The 20,138-nt window shown below is 37.0% G+C and overlaps 1 protein-coding gene and 1 pseudogene across 1 annotated transcript; one reads left to right on the forward strand and one right to left on the reverse strand.

Moving 5' to 3' along the window:
• Positions 1-216: 216 nt before the first annotated feature.
• Positions 217-2,106, forward strand: LOC143655439 (SREBP regulating gene protein pseudogene; annotated as a pseudogene).
• A 16,859-nt stretch (positions 2,107-18,965) lies between these two features.
• Positions 18,966-19,904, reverse strand: LOC143655084 (olfactory receptor 4F6-like). Its single transcript, XM_077126625.1, has one exon. The coding sequence runs from the start codon at positions 19,902-19,904 to the stop codon at positions 18,966-18,968; it is 939 nt and encodes a 312-aa protein (XP_076982740.1).
• Positions 19,905-20,138: the final 234 nt, after the last annotated feature.

Here is a 20,138-nt window from a genome sequence, read left to right on the forward strand (position 1 = left end):
ATTAAAACAGAGACAAAGATGAAGATGTGGAAATATAGAATATGTGCACATAACCTTAATTTTCTGGATAAACAGTGAAGCAATTAGTCTTAACAGAGAAGAAAGACAAATTCAGCCCTTCAACCATTTCGATGTCATACTTCACATACTAGCAAGTGTTCATTCCACTACAAAGAAAGGAGAATTGTTAAAAGGAAAAATTTTAAGAAATAATCGATGGGTAAAAATTCCAAGGCTAGCAACCAAAAGAATTGATAAGGTACTGCAGATTTGAAAGCTGCACGATAAATTCACACAAAAAACTAATAATATGAGAATACAAAATTTGAAAAGTTCAAAACAAGGCCCAGAATACAAATATCTTGGATATTAACTACAAGGATGATTTTTTAAAAAAATCTCACTCCAAATTGACACCAGTTTCCAGATCTCAAGATGACATAGTTTTCATAGAAATAACATTTTGAAATCTAATCAGAGTCTGAACGGCTTGCACTTTGGAAGGGTGCAAAAATAGGCTCAAAGGTACAAATTCTAGGCCTGAGCTTGGTAATTAGAAACTATGAGTCTAATGCATTCTGCAATTAACCATTATTCAGACCTTGAATGTTTATGAATTACACTTGCAAGTATTTTCCAAAGTCTTAAGTGCTGCTGCACAGCAACTGTCACATAAAATAATTCCACAACTCATAATTTGACAAAAGGAGCATGGATATCATATATCCTTCAATACACTAATGAATCCTTCCATATTCTATTTAAGAAATTCTCAAGCTTAAAATATGAAAAATTACACTACACAATAGTATTTCTTTGGGCATGGACATGGACAATTCTCAGAAAAAGGCTAAACCTGATGAATTTATCTGTCCTCTCATAACCAAAAGGAAAGCAGGGTTCAAATTGTCTCAGTGATGGACAGTAATAGGCAAAGGGGTAAACAACAGTATCATCTAAAATGAAGTGGCTCACAGAGAAATGTTGCAAGAACTTTTCAGTAAGCAGCAAAAATCACTTAGCTTAGTAGAGCAATAGGTTTGGAGAGACTAAGTTATTAGAAGCCACATTAGAATGGTAGTGGTGGTTGTTGCCTTGAAGGTATGAAAGCACCAGGTAGTGGATCAAGAGAAAGAAACCACTAAGGTGTGATCACTTCTCTTTATATACACCAAGGTGTACTACAAACCCACACTGTACAGAGTTGATCTTGTGACAAATAGCATACAACAAAAGTCAGGGCATGTCACTTCCCAGAATAAGTTATAAAACAGTATGGCGTCATGATAATGAATATGCATATATGTGATGACATTATGAATTACTGATTATATATGTAGAACTGAATGATCAAAATAGGAATGCTTGTGTTTATTTTAGGGTTTTTTGTAGTTAAAAATAAAATTAAATAAATAAAAATTAAAAAAAAAAACAATATGGCAGAAGTCTGGGGGCAGGTTGGAGCTGGTGGGGATGGAGCTGCCTGGCACGTAGTGGTTGTGTAGTCTGGTGCCATGCCTGCCCAGCTCTGCGCCTAGGTCAAGTGCCATATCCACTCTGGGAAGGTGAACCTGGCAGCCATGGTGTGTCCCCAGCTTCTGTGGAAGAAGAGAGGGCAATGAGAGATCCGAATCTCCTCGAGTTTCAAAACCATGATCAGCCCATTCCTTAGAGTGTGCCATTTAACCAATAGCAGTTGACCAGAAAATCACTCTCATAACTCCATTCAAAGGAAGCACCTCATCACGGTTGAACTAGGATACATTTGGTGAAGGAAGTATTTTCTGGTGAATGGCTGCTGTCATGTCAACGTGCCCAGCACAAAGCAATACAGCTGCAATGGCTATTTGCCCAAAGACTGCTGCACGGTCTGGGTACTGAGTCTCCTGCTTCCTGCAGCCCAACAAGCAACTTCCTCTGGAGTGCCTCCTCAAACGGGCAGCTGTGGCATTGCAGAACCTCTTCATGGCAGTGGAAGATCACTTTGAGTTGTCTTTGGCTAAATGCAGGACCTCGTCCCAGAGCGTGCAGCATGAAAACATCTATAGGAATCCCATAGCAAAGTATTGCTGTAGCAAAAGCCCTCTTGAGTTCTTCACTGTATGATGGGTACAGAAGACGTAAAGCATAGGTGTGAAGAGGCTCTGCTGAACTGCCAGCCTAAAGCCAGACTTCATCATTCAAATCCAGTGCACTGGATAGAGGACAAAGGCATTGCGGGAAACTACTTCTCATGTTTTACTCTTTGGCTTCACTCATCACCTGGGCCTTCTCAGATGGAACTGTTCTGTAAAGCACAGTGGAAACTCCAGCCGTTCATATTCACAAAAGACAAAACTGCAGGCAGAGATTTGGGGGATGTTGACATCTGGGATGGTTCTGGCAGTGTTCCTGTGAGGGAGCTGTGACTTTTGTTTCCCACTTGTGGGTGGTCAATTTTTATTTATGGTTCTGACCATTTACTCTTTTGCAGTAAAAGTATTTATTGGATATCTTCAGAGTAGTGGGAAAGAGGAAATGTTTTGGAAGATGCTTTGTCTCTCTAGTTGAATACATTCAAGAAATTTATTTTTTATTGTTGCCATTATTCCTATTTCTTGTTTTCTTGTGTTCTTTGAGTTTCATGAGTTAAATTATTCTTTTGCCTGATAAAATATTTTGTCTCTTAGAACATGGAATTTCTCTCAAGAGGGTTATTTTGGTTTTGTTTTAACAGTTTCTTCAAGAGTAGGCCTTGAACACCAACGCATTAACTGTATCCTGACATGTAAAATTATTGGAAAATTCGGACACTCTTCTATTCTAATTCTGTGCAAAGTTTCTAGCAGTTGGCACCACATGCATATAGGTTCTTTTCTAGTGGTACTTGAAAATATTTGTGTATATGTGAGAAAACGCTTTAATCAAAAATTCTGATTTACTGTACTGGAATACTCTGTTCCTGTCTCCTTTGAAATCGCTGTGCTCTACTCAGCCATGGTACAAAGGGAACATCAGGGAAATCATAGGCTGTCTCATCCACATGTCATGTCAGAGAAACCCAGTGTTAAGTCATTTCTTAAATGGAAATACATTAGCAACTTGTTGTATGCCTTCCTTCTTTATTGCTTTCAGCTTCTGTGGATACAACCAGTGCAAACACTCAGTTTCCCTGTGATTTTCAGTTTAAGTAGTTTATGTTTAAAAAGAAGAAGAAAAGAAGACCCAGCTATAGGGGTAAATTTCATGTGTCAGCTTAGCTAGGCTATGGTGTCTAGTTGTTTAGGCCAAGAAAGCACTAGCCTGATTGTTACTATGACAATATTTCATGAATTTAAATCATCGGTAAATTGATTGCATACATGGTTGACTGCATCTACAATCAACTGAGACTGTCTTCAACAATGAGAGAAAGCTCAGCTAATCAGTTGAAGGGTAAAAAGATAAGTGTGATTTCAGCAGTCAAAGTGGGAAATTTTCATCTCTACTCAGCTAGCTTCTCTGGGGAATTCATCAGATACCTTCATCCAAGTTCCCAACTTGCAGCCTTACAGAATTCAGACTTATCCAGTCCCATAGTCGTGGGAACTATCAGCTTTCTTAGAGAGTAAACTGTCATTCAGTGGCTTCATTTTTTTAATTTTTAAAAAATTTGCTAGGGCAGTGCAATGGTGGCTCAGTAGCAGAATTCTTGCCTGCCATGCTGGAGACCTGGGTTCCTTTCCCAGTGCCTGACCATGCAAAAAAAAAATTGTCCAAACACACATTACCCCTTCATCTTCCCTTGCTCTGGAAACCTCTAATTTGCAATTTCTAGCCATCTAAGTGATACTATATAATTTTTGTCCTTACATGTCTTGTTTATTTCACTGAATATAATGTTTTCAGAGCTCACCCCTGTTGCTGCATGCCTTATAACGTCAATCTTTCTCATGGTCAAATAATATTCCACTGCATGTATGTACCACAATTTGTTAATCCTTTCACTTGTTCGTACATGCATGGGTTGTTTTCAGTTTTAGGCTATTGTGAATAATGGTGCTATAAACATTGGTGTACAAGTATCTGTGAACCTGTTTTCACTCTCTTTTGGTAGATACCTAGAAGTAAGGTTGCTGAGTCTAATGGTAATTGTAAATTTAACCTTTTAAAGAACTTTTCACTTTCCATAGTGGCTGCACCATTTTACATTCAATGCCCTAGAGTTCCAATTTCTCACATGCTCAACATCACTTGTTAGTTTACATTTTAAAAATAGAAGTCATCCTTGTGGTTGGCTAATAATGTTGAGTATTTTTCATGTGTTTATTGGCCATTTGTATATTTTTTCTGGAAAAACATCTTTTAAAGATCTTTGCCTGTTAAAAAAAACAATATGGCTTCCATCATGGGGCAAATTTTAGAGTAACACTTTACTATCCTCTTCAGATAACAACTCTCCTTTTGAGAAACAGCATCTGACCTGCTACTGGGCCTCAGTAGAGACAGAATGCTTAACCATGGACCATCAAGTTACCATGAGATCTGGGTACAATTAGCTGGGTGTTACTTGACCCAGCAAGCCATAAAGTTTGGCATAGAATGCATCATAGAATGGAAATGGTATGCAGAAACTGGGCTTGAACATGTCCTGAAGGTACAGGTAAGTTACATGAGGAAGTGGCTCAAATGCACATGGCCTCCACTCCTGGAATATTACATTCTATTTCCCAGACAGAGCTATGGCCTCTTGGGCTGTTCCTTACAGTCAGTTGACTGAGAAAGAGAAAACTTGGGCCTGGTTTACAAATATTCTGCACGATATGCAAGGATCACTCAGAAGTGGACAGCTGGAGCATGGCAACCCTTTTCTGGGATCTCCTTAAGGGGCAGTGGTGATAGGAAATCATCCCAGTGGGTGGAACTTCAAACAGTGCACCTGGTTGTTCATTCTGTTTGGAAGGAGAACTGACTAGTGGTGCATTTGTATACTGACTCATGGACTGTTGCTAATGGCTTGGCTACATGGTCAAAGACTTCAAGGGAGCATGATTGGAAAATTGGTGACAAAGAGGTCTGGGGAAGAGATGTTTGGATAGATCTTTCTGAATTCACAAAAAACATGAAGATATTTGTGTCCTATGTGAATGCTCACAAGAGGTTGGCTTCAGCAGAGAAAGGTTTTAATAATCAAGTAGATAACATGACCTATCCTGTTGATAAAATTTTCCTCTTTCTCAGTCAAACTTATCATTGCCCAAAGGGCTCATGAACAAAGTGGGCATGATGGTAGGGACACAGGTTTTGCATGGGCTCAGCAACATGGACTTCCACTTACCAATGCTGACCTGGCCACAGCCACAGCTAAGTGCTCAATCTGCCAGCAGCAGAGACCCACACTCAGTCTCTGATATGGCACCATTCCCTGAAGTGATCAGCCAGATACCTGGTGGCAGGTTGACTACACTGGGCCACTTTCATCATAGAAGAGGCAGCGAATTTTTCCAACTGTAATAAGCAAGTAATCCATATATGGGTTTGCCTTCCCTGCCCACAATGCTTCTGCAAACACTACCATCCTTTGGACTTACAGAATGCCTTCCCTATCATCATGGAATTCCACACAGCATTGCTTCTAGTTAAGGACCCATTTCACAGCAAATGAAGTATAGGAATTGCATATGATCATGACATTCTATGGTGTTACCATGTTTTCTATCATCCAGGGGCAGCTGGGTTGATAGAATGGTGAATGGCCTTTTGAAGGCCCAATTATGGTACCAAATAGGTGGCAGTACCTTGCAGGGCTGGGCAATGTTCTGAATCAGCATCCACCATATGGGGCTGTTTCTTCCATAACCAGGAATCACGGGGTGGAAATGTGAGTGCCACCACTCACTATCACCTGTAGTGATCCACTAGAAAAAACAATAATTCATTGAACTGGATGTTAAGACAGCCACCTAGGCATTTTTGGCTTCTCGTGCCACATGCTTGAATCAACAAGCATGAAAGGGAATTACTATTCTGTCTGGGGTAAATGATCCTGACTATCAAGGGAAAATAGGACTGCAACTGCACAAAGGAGGTAAAGAAGAGTTTTCCTGGAATACAGAAGAGTCTCTAGGGCATCTCTTAGTACTTCCATGTCCTGTGATCAAAGTTATTGAAAAAACTGCAGCAACCCAATCCAAGCAGGTCTACCAATGGTCCAGAAACTTCAGGAATGAAAGTTTGGGTCACCCCACCTGGCAAAGAACCATGGCGAGCTGAAATGCTCACTGAGAGTAAATGGAAATGGAATGGGTAGTTGAAGAAGGTAGTGATAAATATGAACTATGATCACATGACCAGTTACAGAAACAAGGACTGATTGTTTGAATATTTGCTCCTTGCTGTTATGAGTATGTTTGCATCTATACATAAGCAAATATTTTGCTTTCCTCTTATCCTATGACATAAGTTGTATTTTTCATGTTATAGTATTTAAGTAATAGGATATGAAGTTTAAGACTGAATGTTACCTAAGGACTTGCCACCTATTCTGGAGAGTAACGTGTTTCCAGTTGTACACAGAACAGATGAATACTGTTAGGCAAAACATATGCCTGTTATTTTGTTCTATTTGGAAATTAAACATGTCTCAAGGTGATGTCTATAGCTGCCAAGTTGACAAGGGTTGGACCGTGATGATTATGTTCTGGTGTCAACTTGGCGAAGTGATGATGCCCAGTTACCTGGTCAGTCAAACAGTGGTCTGACTATTGCTACAAGGATATTTCATGACTTCTGAATAAATCAGAAGCTGGTGTATTAAATCATCAATCAGTTTATTACATCTGTGACTATCTGATTATCTTCCACCAATGAAATAATCCATAAGACTTTTTAAGGAAGAGAGACTTTTGATTTCTTCTTCAGTCAGCGATCTTCTACTGTGCAGTTTGTCTGGACCCTCATCAGAGCTACCAGCTCCACAGCCTGCCCTTTGGATTTTGGATTCTTCCATTCTCATGACTGTGTGAGACACCTTTATAAATCTCATATTTACAGTATCTCTTGTTGGTTCGGTTTCTCTAGAGAAACCTGACTAATACAGGTATGGTACAGAGAAATTGAAATTCTATGGAAGTATCAAAAGGACATACTAGAAATCAAAAATAAAAGAATGCCTATTAAGTCTTATCAGTAGACTCACAACAACTAAAAAAAAAGAATTAATGAGCTTGAAGATACGGCCAAAGAAAAACTCAAACTGAAAGCTAAACAGAAAAAGAATGGGAGAAAAAGGAAAAATATCCAACAACTGTAGGAGATTTTAGTAGCTTGTGCAATATGTATAATTGAAATACAAGAAAGTAAAGACAGAGAACAGAGCATAAGAAATGTTTGAGGAAATAACTGAAAATTTTCCAAAATTAATGATTGATATCAAACCACAGATCAAAGCTTCTCTGAAAGCTCAGAGAATACTTAAGTAGGGTAAGTACCAAAAAAATCTGTATGTAAGCATAACATATGTAAATGAGAGTAAGTCAGAGACAAAGAGAAAATCTTGTAAATAAGTCAGATATTAAAAATACCTGATTAATAAAAGAACAAGGGTAAGAATTACAGCAGACTTCTTCTAAGAAACCATGTAAGCAAAAAGAGTGCAGTCAAAGCTAAGTCATTCAAAGAATGAAAAAACAACATAAAACTCTTCAAAAGTGAAGGTAAATTTTTTAAAAAGTAAAGGTAAACAAAAGTGTTTGCAGAGAAACAATAACTGAGGACATGCTTCACCAGACAGACCAACCCTGCAAAAAATGTTAAAAAGTTCTTCTTGAACAAGAAACTCAGAACTACATAAGTCAGAAACTCAAAATTACTTTTTACAAAAAATGAAAAGCATAAGAGAAGGAAAAAATGAAAGTAAAAACTCATTTATTTCTTATTCATAATTAATCAAAAATTTAACTATAAACAATAGTAAAAATATATTTGGTAATTATACTATAGGAATAAGTGAAATGAATTATAGCAATGTTACAAGCAATAAGGACAGGTAATGAAAACACACTGTTATAAAGTATACACTCAACCTATACAGAAATATAACACTATTTGAAAGTGTACTTAGATTAGTTGTAAATGTATATTGAAAACTCTAGGACAACCAATAAAAGAAATAAAATATAACTGGCTTGCTAACAGAAGGGAGAAAACAGAAATATGTGAAATGTTCAATTAAAACCATAGAAGCCAGAAAAAGAGAGGATGAAAACGAAAATATAAAGAATAAGTGCAACAAGTACAGAGCCATTATAAATATAGTAAATGTTAATTCAATTATGTGAATATTCATCTTAAATTTGAGTATATAAAAGTATATAATTGAACCTGAGTTGTTCTTCAAATGTTTTTTATTCATTAATTCAATAAATATTTTTGAGTGCCCAGAAAGTAAAGCACTATTCAGAGGCTGCAAATATATCATTGATAAGAATTACTGCCTTTGTGAAGTCTATATTCATGACAGAAAATGCAATTTTGATTTGTTACATACAGGTCTTCCTTCTCCATAAAGGGTAAGAACACATGAAGGAATTCTATTATGCATCAAATACCTAGAGAGTTTCAAACACTCTGTTTGCTTCTAGTTCAAGATCCACCCTAAGGAAAACTTTTCTCCATGTACTGACTTCTTCCATTTTCTGAATTTTTGCATATATAGCTTGTATTATGCCATTTAAGTTTTTTCAGTAACTTTCTGTTTAACATGCATTGATTTTATTCATCCACATATTAATATTAAATAGTCAGTGGCAGATTTCATGGATCAGAATTGTTTGTGTTGATTGAAAATAATGCTGGGAGGAATAATTCTTGGTTTATTCACTCACTCATTCAAAAAAATGTATGGATCATCCATAAAGTGCATACCACTATTCTAAGCCTTGGAGACAACAAAAAAGTGTAAACAGAATAGATATCAAGCTTGGAAGAGCTCAAAACTAGAAGGAATTCCATACATGTATATGGAATAAATTAATGAAATAAGAAAGTAAATGTATATGCATAAGATGGGACTCTAAGATAATCAGAACAATTTAAATGAGAGTTGTATAAACCATTTTATAGTTATGGGATCCCAGGTCTCCCCCTCCATATTGAGAATAACTTATTGCATGTAGCCACCTACAGTGACAAGGACAGATATAAAAGGTCATCAAGCCTCCTCAGGGTGGAAGGGGGGAGAATGCACAGATGCTATCATATACAGAGCATTAAAACTCCCCTCCCTTAAAGGATGAAATATTCAACTTCCCCATTTGGAGAATTTCTGATATTCTTGCAAACATTGAGACAATGAAATCAATAGGCTGAGCCCTTGATCTGGGGGTTCACCGTTATGTAACTTATTCCTGAAAAGGATACTCTAAGCCTACTTAAAGTTATGCCTAAGAGTCACCCCCAAAGAACCTCTTTCTTGCTCACATGGGGCATCTCTCTCTAAGCCAGCTTGTCAGTGAATTCACTGCCCTACCCCTCTACTTGGGACATGACTACCAGGGGTATAAATCTACCTGGCAATATGGATCAGAACTCCTGGGATGAGCCGGGACCTGGCATCAAGGTATTGAGAAATGAGAAAAAGAATAATTTCAGTGGCTGAGAGATTTCAGAGTAGAGAGGTTGTCCTGGAAGTTATTCTCACACATTGTGTAAATATCCCTTTTTTTAATGCAGTATTCTTTATTCATTAGAATATCTGGTTTTGGGAAGTTTTTTGTTGTTGTTTTTTTAACTTTTTTATTAATTAAAAAAATTAACAAACAAAACATTTAGAAATCATTCCATTCTACATATATAATCAGTAATTCTTAATATCATCACATAGTTGCATATTCATCATTTCTTAGTACATTTGCATCGATTTAGAAAAAGAAATAAAAAGACAACAGAAAAAGAAATAAAATGATAATAGAGAAAAAAACGATATGTACCATACCCCTTACCCCTCACTTTCATTTACCACTATTTTGAACTGAATTTATTTTAACAGTTGTTCCCCCTATTATTTATTTTTATTCCATATGTTCTACTCCTCTGTTGATATAGTAGCTAAAAGGAGCATCAGACATAAGGTTTTCACATTCACAGAGTCTCATTGTGAAAGCTATATCATTGTTCAATCATCATCAAGAAACATGGCTACTGGAACACAGCACTACATTTTCAGGAAATTCCCTCCATCCTCTCCACTATTTAGCAGTAAATATCCCTTTTTAGTTTATGGTGTATTGGGAGTGGCTGGAGGGAAGCCCCTGAAACTGTTGAGCTGTGTTCCAGTAGCCTTGATTCTTGAAGATGATTGTATAAAGATGATTGTATAAAGATACAATCACACAATGTAACCATGTGATTGTGAAAACCTTGTGTCTGATGCTCCGTTTATCCAGGGTATGGACAGATGAGCAAAAAATGGTTCCATTTCCTGACTTATTGCCATTGGGAAGAATCTCCTCCTGCTCATAAGTCCTGAATAAAATCCACATCTAACTCTCTGCCTAGCATGTATTTTGGTTTAGGGACTACGCTGGGTTGGAACAACAATTTATAACCAAACATCTATGTCATGAACTATGAACTAACCAATCAAAACTTCTCTAGGAGTGGGCAGAAAATAAGACAAAAAGAACTTCTGATCTCTAAGAGAGAAAAATGTTTCTAACAAAAAGCTTTCAAAGCCTTCCATGAAATGGGAATAGCAATGTGAGAATATACTATGAAATGAGAATAATAATGGTACTGCCTCCAAACTGAAATTCGAATAACAATAATAAAAAGACAAGTCAAAGAAATGGTGGAAAACTTGGCTGACTATTACAATTTTTAAAGAAGAAGGTTAACAAAATTAGAAGACAATTTATTGGGTCACTCATGAAAAAACATGCATGAGATTTTGTGTAAAGATATGAAGACAGAGCCTCAGCAGAGTGCAAGGTAAACGTAAAGAAAAATAAGTTGAACTTTTTTTTACTTTTTTTTCCTTCTTTAAAATCAGGAAGGAAATTCATGGAAGATGAGAAAAAGAAAGACAAAGGGCAACTGATGTGGTGGGAGACCAAGATTTCAAAGAGAAGAAATGGCAATGCTACACAACTGTTCTAGTCTGCTAGCTGCCGGAATGCAATATACCAGAAACTGAATGGCTTTTAAAAAGGGGAATTTAATAAATTGCTAGCTTACAGTTCTAAGGCCAAGAAAATATCCCAATTACAACAAGTCTATAGAAATGTCCAATCAAAGGCATCCAGGGAAAGATACCTTGATTCAAGAAGGCCAATGAAGTTCAGGGTTTCTCTCTCAAGTGAGAAGGCACATGGTGAACACAGTCACAGTTTCTCGTCTGGAAAGGCACATGGTGAACATGGTCAGGGTTGCTCTCTCATGTGGAAGGGCACATGGCAGACATGGCATCATCTGCTAGCTTCTTCTCCTGACTTCTGATTTCATGAAGCTCCCTGGGAGGCATTTTCCTTCTTCATGCCATAAAGTCACTGACTCATGGACTCTGCTTCACGGTGCTGCAGTATTCTCTGCTCTTCCTGAATCTCCTTCATTCTCCAAAATGTTTCCTCTTTTACAGGACTCCAGAAACTTATAAGGACCCACTCCAATGGATGGAGACATGTCATCACCTAATCCAGCTTAACAACCACTCTTGATTAAATCACATCTCTCCAGGGAGATGATCTGATTACAGTTTCAAAGATAACAGCATTGAATAGGGATTATTCTGCCTTTATGAAATGGGATTTAGAAGAAAACATGACTTTTCTAGGGGATGTACATACTTTCAACCAGTGCAACAACCTCAAAAGCCCCAGTGCACAAAAAGATTTCCTACTAGCACCCAAGATTAGAGATGCTTTCTGATTAATGTACTGTACACCCTGGTTTTTCTTACATTGTTAAGGAAAGGTCCTCCATTAAGATATTATAGACAAACAAGACATTAGATGGCTTTCCTTAGTTCAGATCTCATGCATATAAGAATTGAGAGTTTCAATAAGGAAAAAATAAGTGATTGATTTTAAGCCTGTCATTATCTAAGGAGGATGAGCTTGGACAGTTACTGTAGGATATAGGTTAAGTGCACATAAGCTCTGCAGGAAGACTCCTGAAATGAAAGCTGGAGCTGAGAAAAGAGGGAGAAATGGGGTCAAAGACAAAACATACCTATGTAATGAACCCTTAAGAACAGAGAAAGGGAAAGTAATGCAAATAGCAAATCTCAGCAAGTCAGAAAACTTACTCAGCTGTTGTCTTAACGTTTTCAAATTTCTTTAGTATCCATCTAATGGCTCTGAGCAATCATCCTTGAATGGCTTCTAGAGGAAGACACTGGTTATTAATGGATGCGTGTTTAATTTGAGAAATCCCAGATCACCCATAGAAAGAATGTGTGTTCTCCTAAAATCATTGCCACTAGGAGATATTCTGTTTTGAGTTCTCTAGCTCTGTTCTAGCTATTGCACTCAAGAATTATGTTGATATGACATGAATTCTAGCTACATTTGTATAGACTACATAAACAATAATTATGTGTGACAAATCCACATTCTTCAGCAATTTGAGGAAATCATCCTTTCTATTTTGATCTATGTGAAATTGGATGTGCACAACCTCTTAGAACAGATTCACAGTTATTTTATAAATTTTTGAAAGAGAGATATGCTCATTATCTCCAATGAATAAAGAATCATTGAGTTGGAAGGGATCTAAAAATATTTTTGACTCAGTTTCTTTCTTCTGTTTTTCTACCCAAAACAATTCAGTTCTTCCTCATTTTCAAAGTTTGAAAATTCATTTCCTTCTTCCTGTTTTTTGTTAACATAATAGTCCAAAGTTTCTTCCTTATGAAAAGAAGATCTCTCATCCTTTCAAATAAGTTCATGTCCACCTAATTCTGCTTCTGAGGTATTAAAAAAAAAAACTTGTCAATAGCTCTCTCACATAACCGTTCAATAACTTGAATTGGGACAAAGCAAAAAAGATCATTCATGTCTATACTCTAGTTTTAACCCCTTAATACCTTTAGTCGTTTCTCTTAAGATTCATCCTCTTTCCTTTTATCTCTGTACTTCTTGTCTAAACACTCCAATCTTACCACCAAGCATCTCACTGCAGTGACCTAGGAAAAAATGCTAATACCAGTTCTAAAACTCGATACAGAAACAGGAAGAATTATTTCAATTATTACAATTCACTTTCCTACTGATACTCTCCATTCCTCCATCATTGAAATTTATTGCTACTACATTATTTTAGTTTTGGGTGAGTTAGATTCCTTGCTGTTTGTCTTCTGAGTAAGGTTTCAATCATTCTTTATCCATCTTGAGTCTTCATAATTGATGTTTTGTTTCATAAAACTGCACTTATCACTAGTACCTATCTTTATAGCTTATGTTTTCTCTAAAGACAGAAGTAAAGCAGACAAGAAGTATGTTATGAAGACAAAAAGTATATTTGTCTTTACTTTCTGTGCTAAATAATTTCTCTATGACTCCTGGATACAGTTGACAACTTAATTTGCATTCGAGTCCTGACATGCACCATGGCAACATGCAGACTCCGGAATCTGCAGCATATCCTCAGTTTTACCTTTGGATCCCAATACATTTCTATATCCTTCTGAAAAATTAAAGTCGATTCTCATTCTCCACATCCAGAACCATTCATATTTATTCTCTTGTTGAGCTCAGCATCTTCCCCACTACCCACATCTCATTTCTTTTTGCCCATAAGTCAACGCTTAGTTGATATGTGCAAAAGTAAGCAATTACCCATGTCTTCCTTGTCACTGAATTTTATCTAGTTTAATATCTTCTTCGTGTTATCAACTTTATCCCCATCCTTTCCTTCTACCTATTCAGTGACAATTATCTCAAACATACAGAGGTATATACAATGTTTCCATAAACGGAAAAAATACCTAATTAAGTGCACTAGAGAAGAGCTACCTTGGACTGCCAAACTAAATTTAACTTGTCAAGGAAATTGCCTCCTTGAAATATGTGTTATCAAAACAACAAAGGGAAAGTGTTGATAATGGGTTATAGGAAAGGAAAAAGACACTAAATCAAAGAAAAGCAGGCTCTGCCATTTGTTTCTGTCTTATAATTTTATCCTCATGAATGAAAATGTCCTTCTGTAATTTGATAATATTCACTTTCCAAGAAGTTCATGCAAATATATGAAACATCCTTATAAATATCAGTTTTCTCTATATAAGTAAACTAAGCAAGTGAAAGAAAAAATCTAATTAAAAACAAATTTAAACTAATCTATTTAATTTTTATTTAAAATCTAATTTAAAAAATAGCTTAGTGTGACCTTTATAATTGAAAAACCTGCCAAATTGTAAGTTTTTTGAAAATAAAGCTTTTGTGTAACTCATATTTGTTTCTTACAAATCAACCTGTCTGCAATCAAGGGAGCCTGAGATCTAATTGTTGAATTTAACCAAAGGATCCGGTTGTCAAAATAATGACATTGTCCTTTCCTGGGTCTGTCATTTGGAGGCAGAGATAATATGAATATGAAGATTCATCTCAAAATATTAAGAGGAAGTAATGGAGCTTGCTTCTGTCCATTTTAATCTCAGGTGCAGGAGACTGAGGTAGTCATATTCCTTAGACCATGGCAAATTATTAGCATCAGTTTACAAGTTCCTTCTCATGTCTTACTCTCTATTTCCTCTTATCTCCACTTCCCCACTCCCATTCCCTTTACCCCATATGCAGCCAACCTAATGAATTTAATGTTTGTCTGTTGTTATATGTGTTATTGTAAAGCAAGGATTATTGTTTTATATGCATGCACATAAAAAACATTGTAATACATCTCATTCTATTCTTTTTTTAACTTAGCCCATGTTGCTTTTAATTCTAAATACTGCATGGGAATGCATGGTGGGTATGTGCCGCTTTTTGCCTGTCCGATCCCCTAATGAAGGACACCCAGACTACTTCTGGGTGTTCCAGGGCCTCATTTTAAGATTGTGCAAAAGTTAGATAAAACTGCCTCCAGCTTCCTCCAAACCCCACCCAAATAATGCTAATATCCAGCTGGAATACACCACTGTGAACATACCAGTTGTTAAAATTCTGAAATACACATATGCTCATTAATACATAGCCAATGTCACAAATTTCTTGAAGTTTCATCTACTACCTAAGCTCCTGTCTCAGAACTCATTATGATTCAGGCACCAAAATGTTAATGTCTGAAAAAGACAAGGGTCTTGAAGACCCTACTCCAATTCTGTTTTAAAGAAGAAAATTGGGGCACAAACTTGGGAAATCAGATAGGGCTACTTATGGTTAATGAATGGCATACATGAAGTGCACTTTGCCTATGTCCCTTGAAAGGGCCAACATTCCCAGTCTTCACTTCACTCTCTCCACATAGCTAGGAAGTTTAGGCCTCCTATTCTCCTGTGACTCCACCTTGCCAAGCAACCATTGCAAGGTCACATCATGGTGTTAAGGGGATGCTGGGGCTACAGCCATTTTGTCCGCACTCTCCCGCCAGCAGAAAGGAATAAGGGTGGAGGGAAACATAACTCTTCCCTTTAAGGAGAGATTCTGCTTATATCCCATTTTCTGTATCTTAGTCATATGGTCACACCTAACTGAAGGGGAGGGTAAGAGTCCATTTTTAAGAAAGAAAAAAATTAAAAATGATGTATTGAGGAACATCTAATAGTCTCCACCATCATGGCCAAAATGACATTTTTTAGAGATGGTAAGACGTAATTATTTTTTAAAAAATAGTATTTTGATGAGTAAAATGATAGTAATCATTCATGACTCTCCAGTTTTATTCAGGGCAAGTGGAAAAAGTAAGCAAACAGAAACCTGAAACACAAGAGACACCTCCTGTCCCCACCTTTTTCATTCTCTAAAAGCATTAATCCCAATTGTAAGTAACCATTACATTTGTGTGTACAACTGACCAAAAGATCCTTTCTGAAATGTTTCCTTAGGATAATAGAATTTGGCTGGAAAGATGGACTTCTGAATATTTTATTAGGCAATTGTCTCACCTAATGACAATGAAAATGCTACATATGACTGGGATCATGCCTCTCGGGGCACTGGAAGGCCTTGATCCTTCAACTTATTAATCCCTATTTTATGGTATAGAAAAAATAAAACAAGTGATCAATCTAAGTTAATGAGTAAATCCCAGCCTTAAAAATTATAAGAGGGAAAAAAGAAGTTTCTTCAACACTGTCCTGAACCCCAGGCTGAGGGTCTAGGAAGCCATCACTAGTCATATTGTTATAGGACAGTGTCAATTCATGAAAAACATTCAAATGCACACTCAAATAGAATCAGGCACAGAGGAACTGGGTGGAACTTTAAGTGTCAAGGGATAGTTAGGTGATTACACAACCAAAGGGAGTCCAGCGAGGGCTGCTGGGGAAAAGGAGCAGTCAGGAAACAGAGGTACCAGATGCAAACAACAATTTGAAAATCATAATACCAGGAAACTCAAGAGAGGAACCTTGGGGCCCACCTGGATAGAAACAAAAGTAACTTAATTAAAGCCAGAACAAGAGGAGAGGACCAGTAGCAATCATATACAATGCTTGCTTTTACAGCCCAAACAAGATACGATGGAGTTGAAATAAACCTAAGAAATATCTACTATTCAGAAGTCAGAATCAACTTTCACAAGTCCATAGATAACTTGGGAGTGGAGGTCTGGATTACCTAAGTAGAAAGGACAAACACAAATGGCAGATGTAGCAACATCTAGTAAGCCTCTTTTTCATTAGGATCAAGTAACTTAACCAACTAGTGAAGATGAACCTCACTAGTAACGTCATGTAGATATCGTGCACCCACTGAAATGATGTTGTGAGAAGGGACTTTACTTCAGTGATATTCTTTCCAAAAACACAGAACCGAAGTCTAATTATGAAGAAAACCTCAGACAAACCCAATTTGAGGGATATTCTTCAAAATATTTGACCAATACTGCGCAAAACCATCACAGCCATGGAAAACAAGAGACTGAAAAACTGTCACAAACCTGAGAACATTAAAGAGACATTATAACTATTATAATAGTAGTAGATTATAACATATATATTATGGTATTCTAGATTGGATCCTGAAACAAAAGAGGGAAATTAATGGAATAATTGGTGAAATCTGAATAAAGTCTAGAGTATAGTTAATAGCACCGTACCAATGTAGAGTTCTCAGTTTGACAAATGTACTATGAATATCTAAGAGGACAACATTAGGAGAAACTGATATTCGGTGGCAAATACATGAAATTCTCAGGACTATCTTTCCTGTTTTTCTGTAAATCTAAAATTATTTCAAAATAAAAGGCTTATTTAAAAAAAACACAGGTTTAGAAAAAAGAAATGTAGAATAAGGCCAAATAGAGTTATTAAGTGAAAAGAATTCATTAACATTTGTTAAAACTGCTATTTGAGAGAACAGACATTCAAAATACAGGATGAATGATATAGAGTCTGCCACTGAAAAATTCATAGTCCAGTGGGGACATTAGACTTGTCAACTGAGGAAAAAAATACTTAAAATGAGAGAAGGCAGGAAGGGCACTGGACCAGGGTCCTGTGAACATATTTCCTAGATTTGGTTGCTCCATATATTATTTTTATGATAGGCCAATCATTTAATTTTCCAGTACAGTACTTGAGGCTTAACCTTTCTAAAATGGAAAAATTTTGTGAAATGATTTATAATTTACTCTAAATTTTTAAAAATTCTATTTTTCTATTATAAGCTTAATGGTTTTCTAAATAACTGCTCGTACTATATAAGCATATCTTAAGGCATCTTTCTATATTCTCTATGATATAAGAGCTGCAGCTCTACAAACTGCATTTCTTCTTTGCCAACTCCTTCCTGTTTTAGGATACTAAACGGAGACTACAGGACTAGTGAAGGAAGAAGGCACTTTCTCCTTCATGTTTGCTTTCTGTGGGCTCCCTCCCTGCGTGCTGGGGTTGTAAGCATCAAGCCCAGCAAGCAGGGAAGAAATCACATTTCTTCACCTCAGCAGTCTTGTTTACTTTCCAAAGAAGCAGCTGAACCCAGCTGCAGTTTTTCCAGTTAGTCTCATTACATCCTCCTCAAGAAAATCTGCACCGGCTAGCTAGTACTCATTCCTCAGGGGCTGCATAACACTCTCAGTATCCTCATCTAGTGCAGAGACACTAGCACCAACCAAACAGCACCCTCTTCTCAGAGGCTTGAGTTTCAACTCTATAGGATACTTTATCCAAGCTTCTAAGTCTTAATAACCTCGTCGATTTATGTGCCCATCCCTAGGAGCAGAGGCTGCTTCCTATAATTGCCATATCTGTGATATCTTAGACTTCTTTCTTTTTAAAATAATGATATTACAAATTTAAAAATGGTCTATATCACCTTTCTCTATTTAAAAAAATGGGTGTGGTTTCTGTCTCCTGACTGAACCCTGAATGATATACTGAAAAAGTCAGATTAGTAAATAAAACATACAAGGGAAACTAACAGATAATGAACGGAAAAGACAAAACACAAATCAACTGTATAGTAAGACAAATCAGAAGAGGCACACATTAATATTGCACTTAAAATAACATAGATTACTTAACATGGGAAAAATAGGAAATGGGCAATAAAGCCATATAATGACTTTCAAAATCAAGTTTTTCACAATTATATTAACTTACTTTGGCACTATATAGAGGTAAGATATTTGAAAATGGTTAGCTAAAGTAGCCACCACTTTTAATCACTTATATAAGCAGTGTCCAGAGAATGACATTGCAATTCAATTTGGGGGGACGTGGGTTGTGGGGGAGACACACCACAAACTAGTAGATAGTGACATTCTTGTTTGAATGAGTCAACAAGGCTTATTTACTACACATCCACCTGAAATTCTAGTATATTTTGCTGATTTCTACATCTTCAATATGTTTAAATGATTTTATTGAAATTTAAAAATTGCATGCATATTCTCCTCATTGCAACTTTCATCTCTTTATTCCTGAAAGTGTAGATGACTGGATTTAGAAAAGGAGTGACAACAGCATCAAAGATGGCAAGGAATTTATCCAGATGCGATGTGGGAAACGGCCATGTATAGAAGAAGATTAATGGCCCAAAGAATAAAACCACCACAGTGACATGAGCTGACAGAGTCGAGAGAGCCTTGGATAATCCACCTGAAGTTTTTTTCTGAACAGTGACTAATATAAAGATGTAAGACATGATCAGAATTAAAAAGGAGAACACAGAGATAAATCCACTGTTGGCAGTGACCATGAACTCCAATGTGTAGGTCTCAATGCAAGCAAGTCTGATAAATCGAGGAAGGTCACAGAAAAAGCTGTCTAGTTCATTAGGGCCACAGAAAGGTAGGTCTATGACAAAAGCCAACTGGGTCACTGAATGAATAAAGCCAATAATCCAAGAAACAACTAAAAGCAAAATGCATATCCGTGGGCTCATGATGGTCAGGTAGTGGAGGGGCTTACAGATGGCCACATATCTGTCAAAGGCCATGGCTATGAGCAGCACCATTTCTGTCCCCCCAATAGCATGAATAAAGAAGACCTGAGTTATACAACCTCCAAAGGAGATGGCTTTGCGTGTTCTGAAAAGGTCATAAATCATTTTGGGAGTTGTGGAAGAGCAAAATATCAGGTCAATAATGGAAAGGTTAGTCAGCAAGAAGTACATGGGAGACTGTAAATGAGGGCTGCAGGTCACAGTTAGCACAATGAGGAGGTTTCCCATCAGGGTTGACACGTAGAAAACAGAGGAAAAGAAGAAGAGAAGAATTTGGATCTCCCATGAATTGGAGAGTCCCAGGAAGACAAACTCAGACACAACCGAGTGATTGGCTCCATCCATTACCTTCGTCGGCGGTGATGGCTCTCATGCTGTCTGAAAGAGGAGAGTAAGGGGGAACTCTGAGTTAGGTGAAATGACACTGATCTTGGCAAAATCTCAGACAATTCAATAGTTGTCATGAAACCGGGCAAAGGCTAATGATGCCTTTGGAGACCATTTCAGTCACAAAGCTATTCATAGTCCTTTGTTGTACATTTTATTGCCAAAAATGCATTGCACAGAATAAGGACATTT

This window comes from Tamandua tetradactyla, chromosome 14, assembly GCF_023851605.1.
Source record: "Tamandua tetradactyla isolate mTamTet1 chromosome 14, mTamTet1.pri, whole genome shotgun sequence".
NCBI lineage: Eukaryota > Metazoa > Chordata > Mammalia > Pilosa > Myrmecophagidae > Tamandua > Tamandua tetradactyla.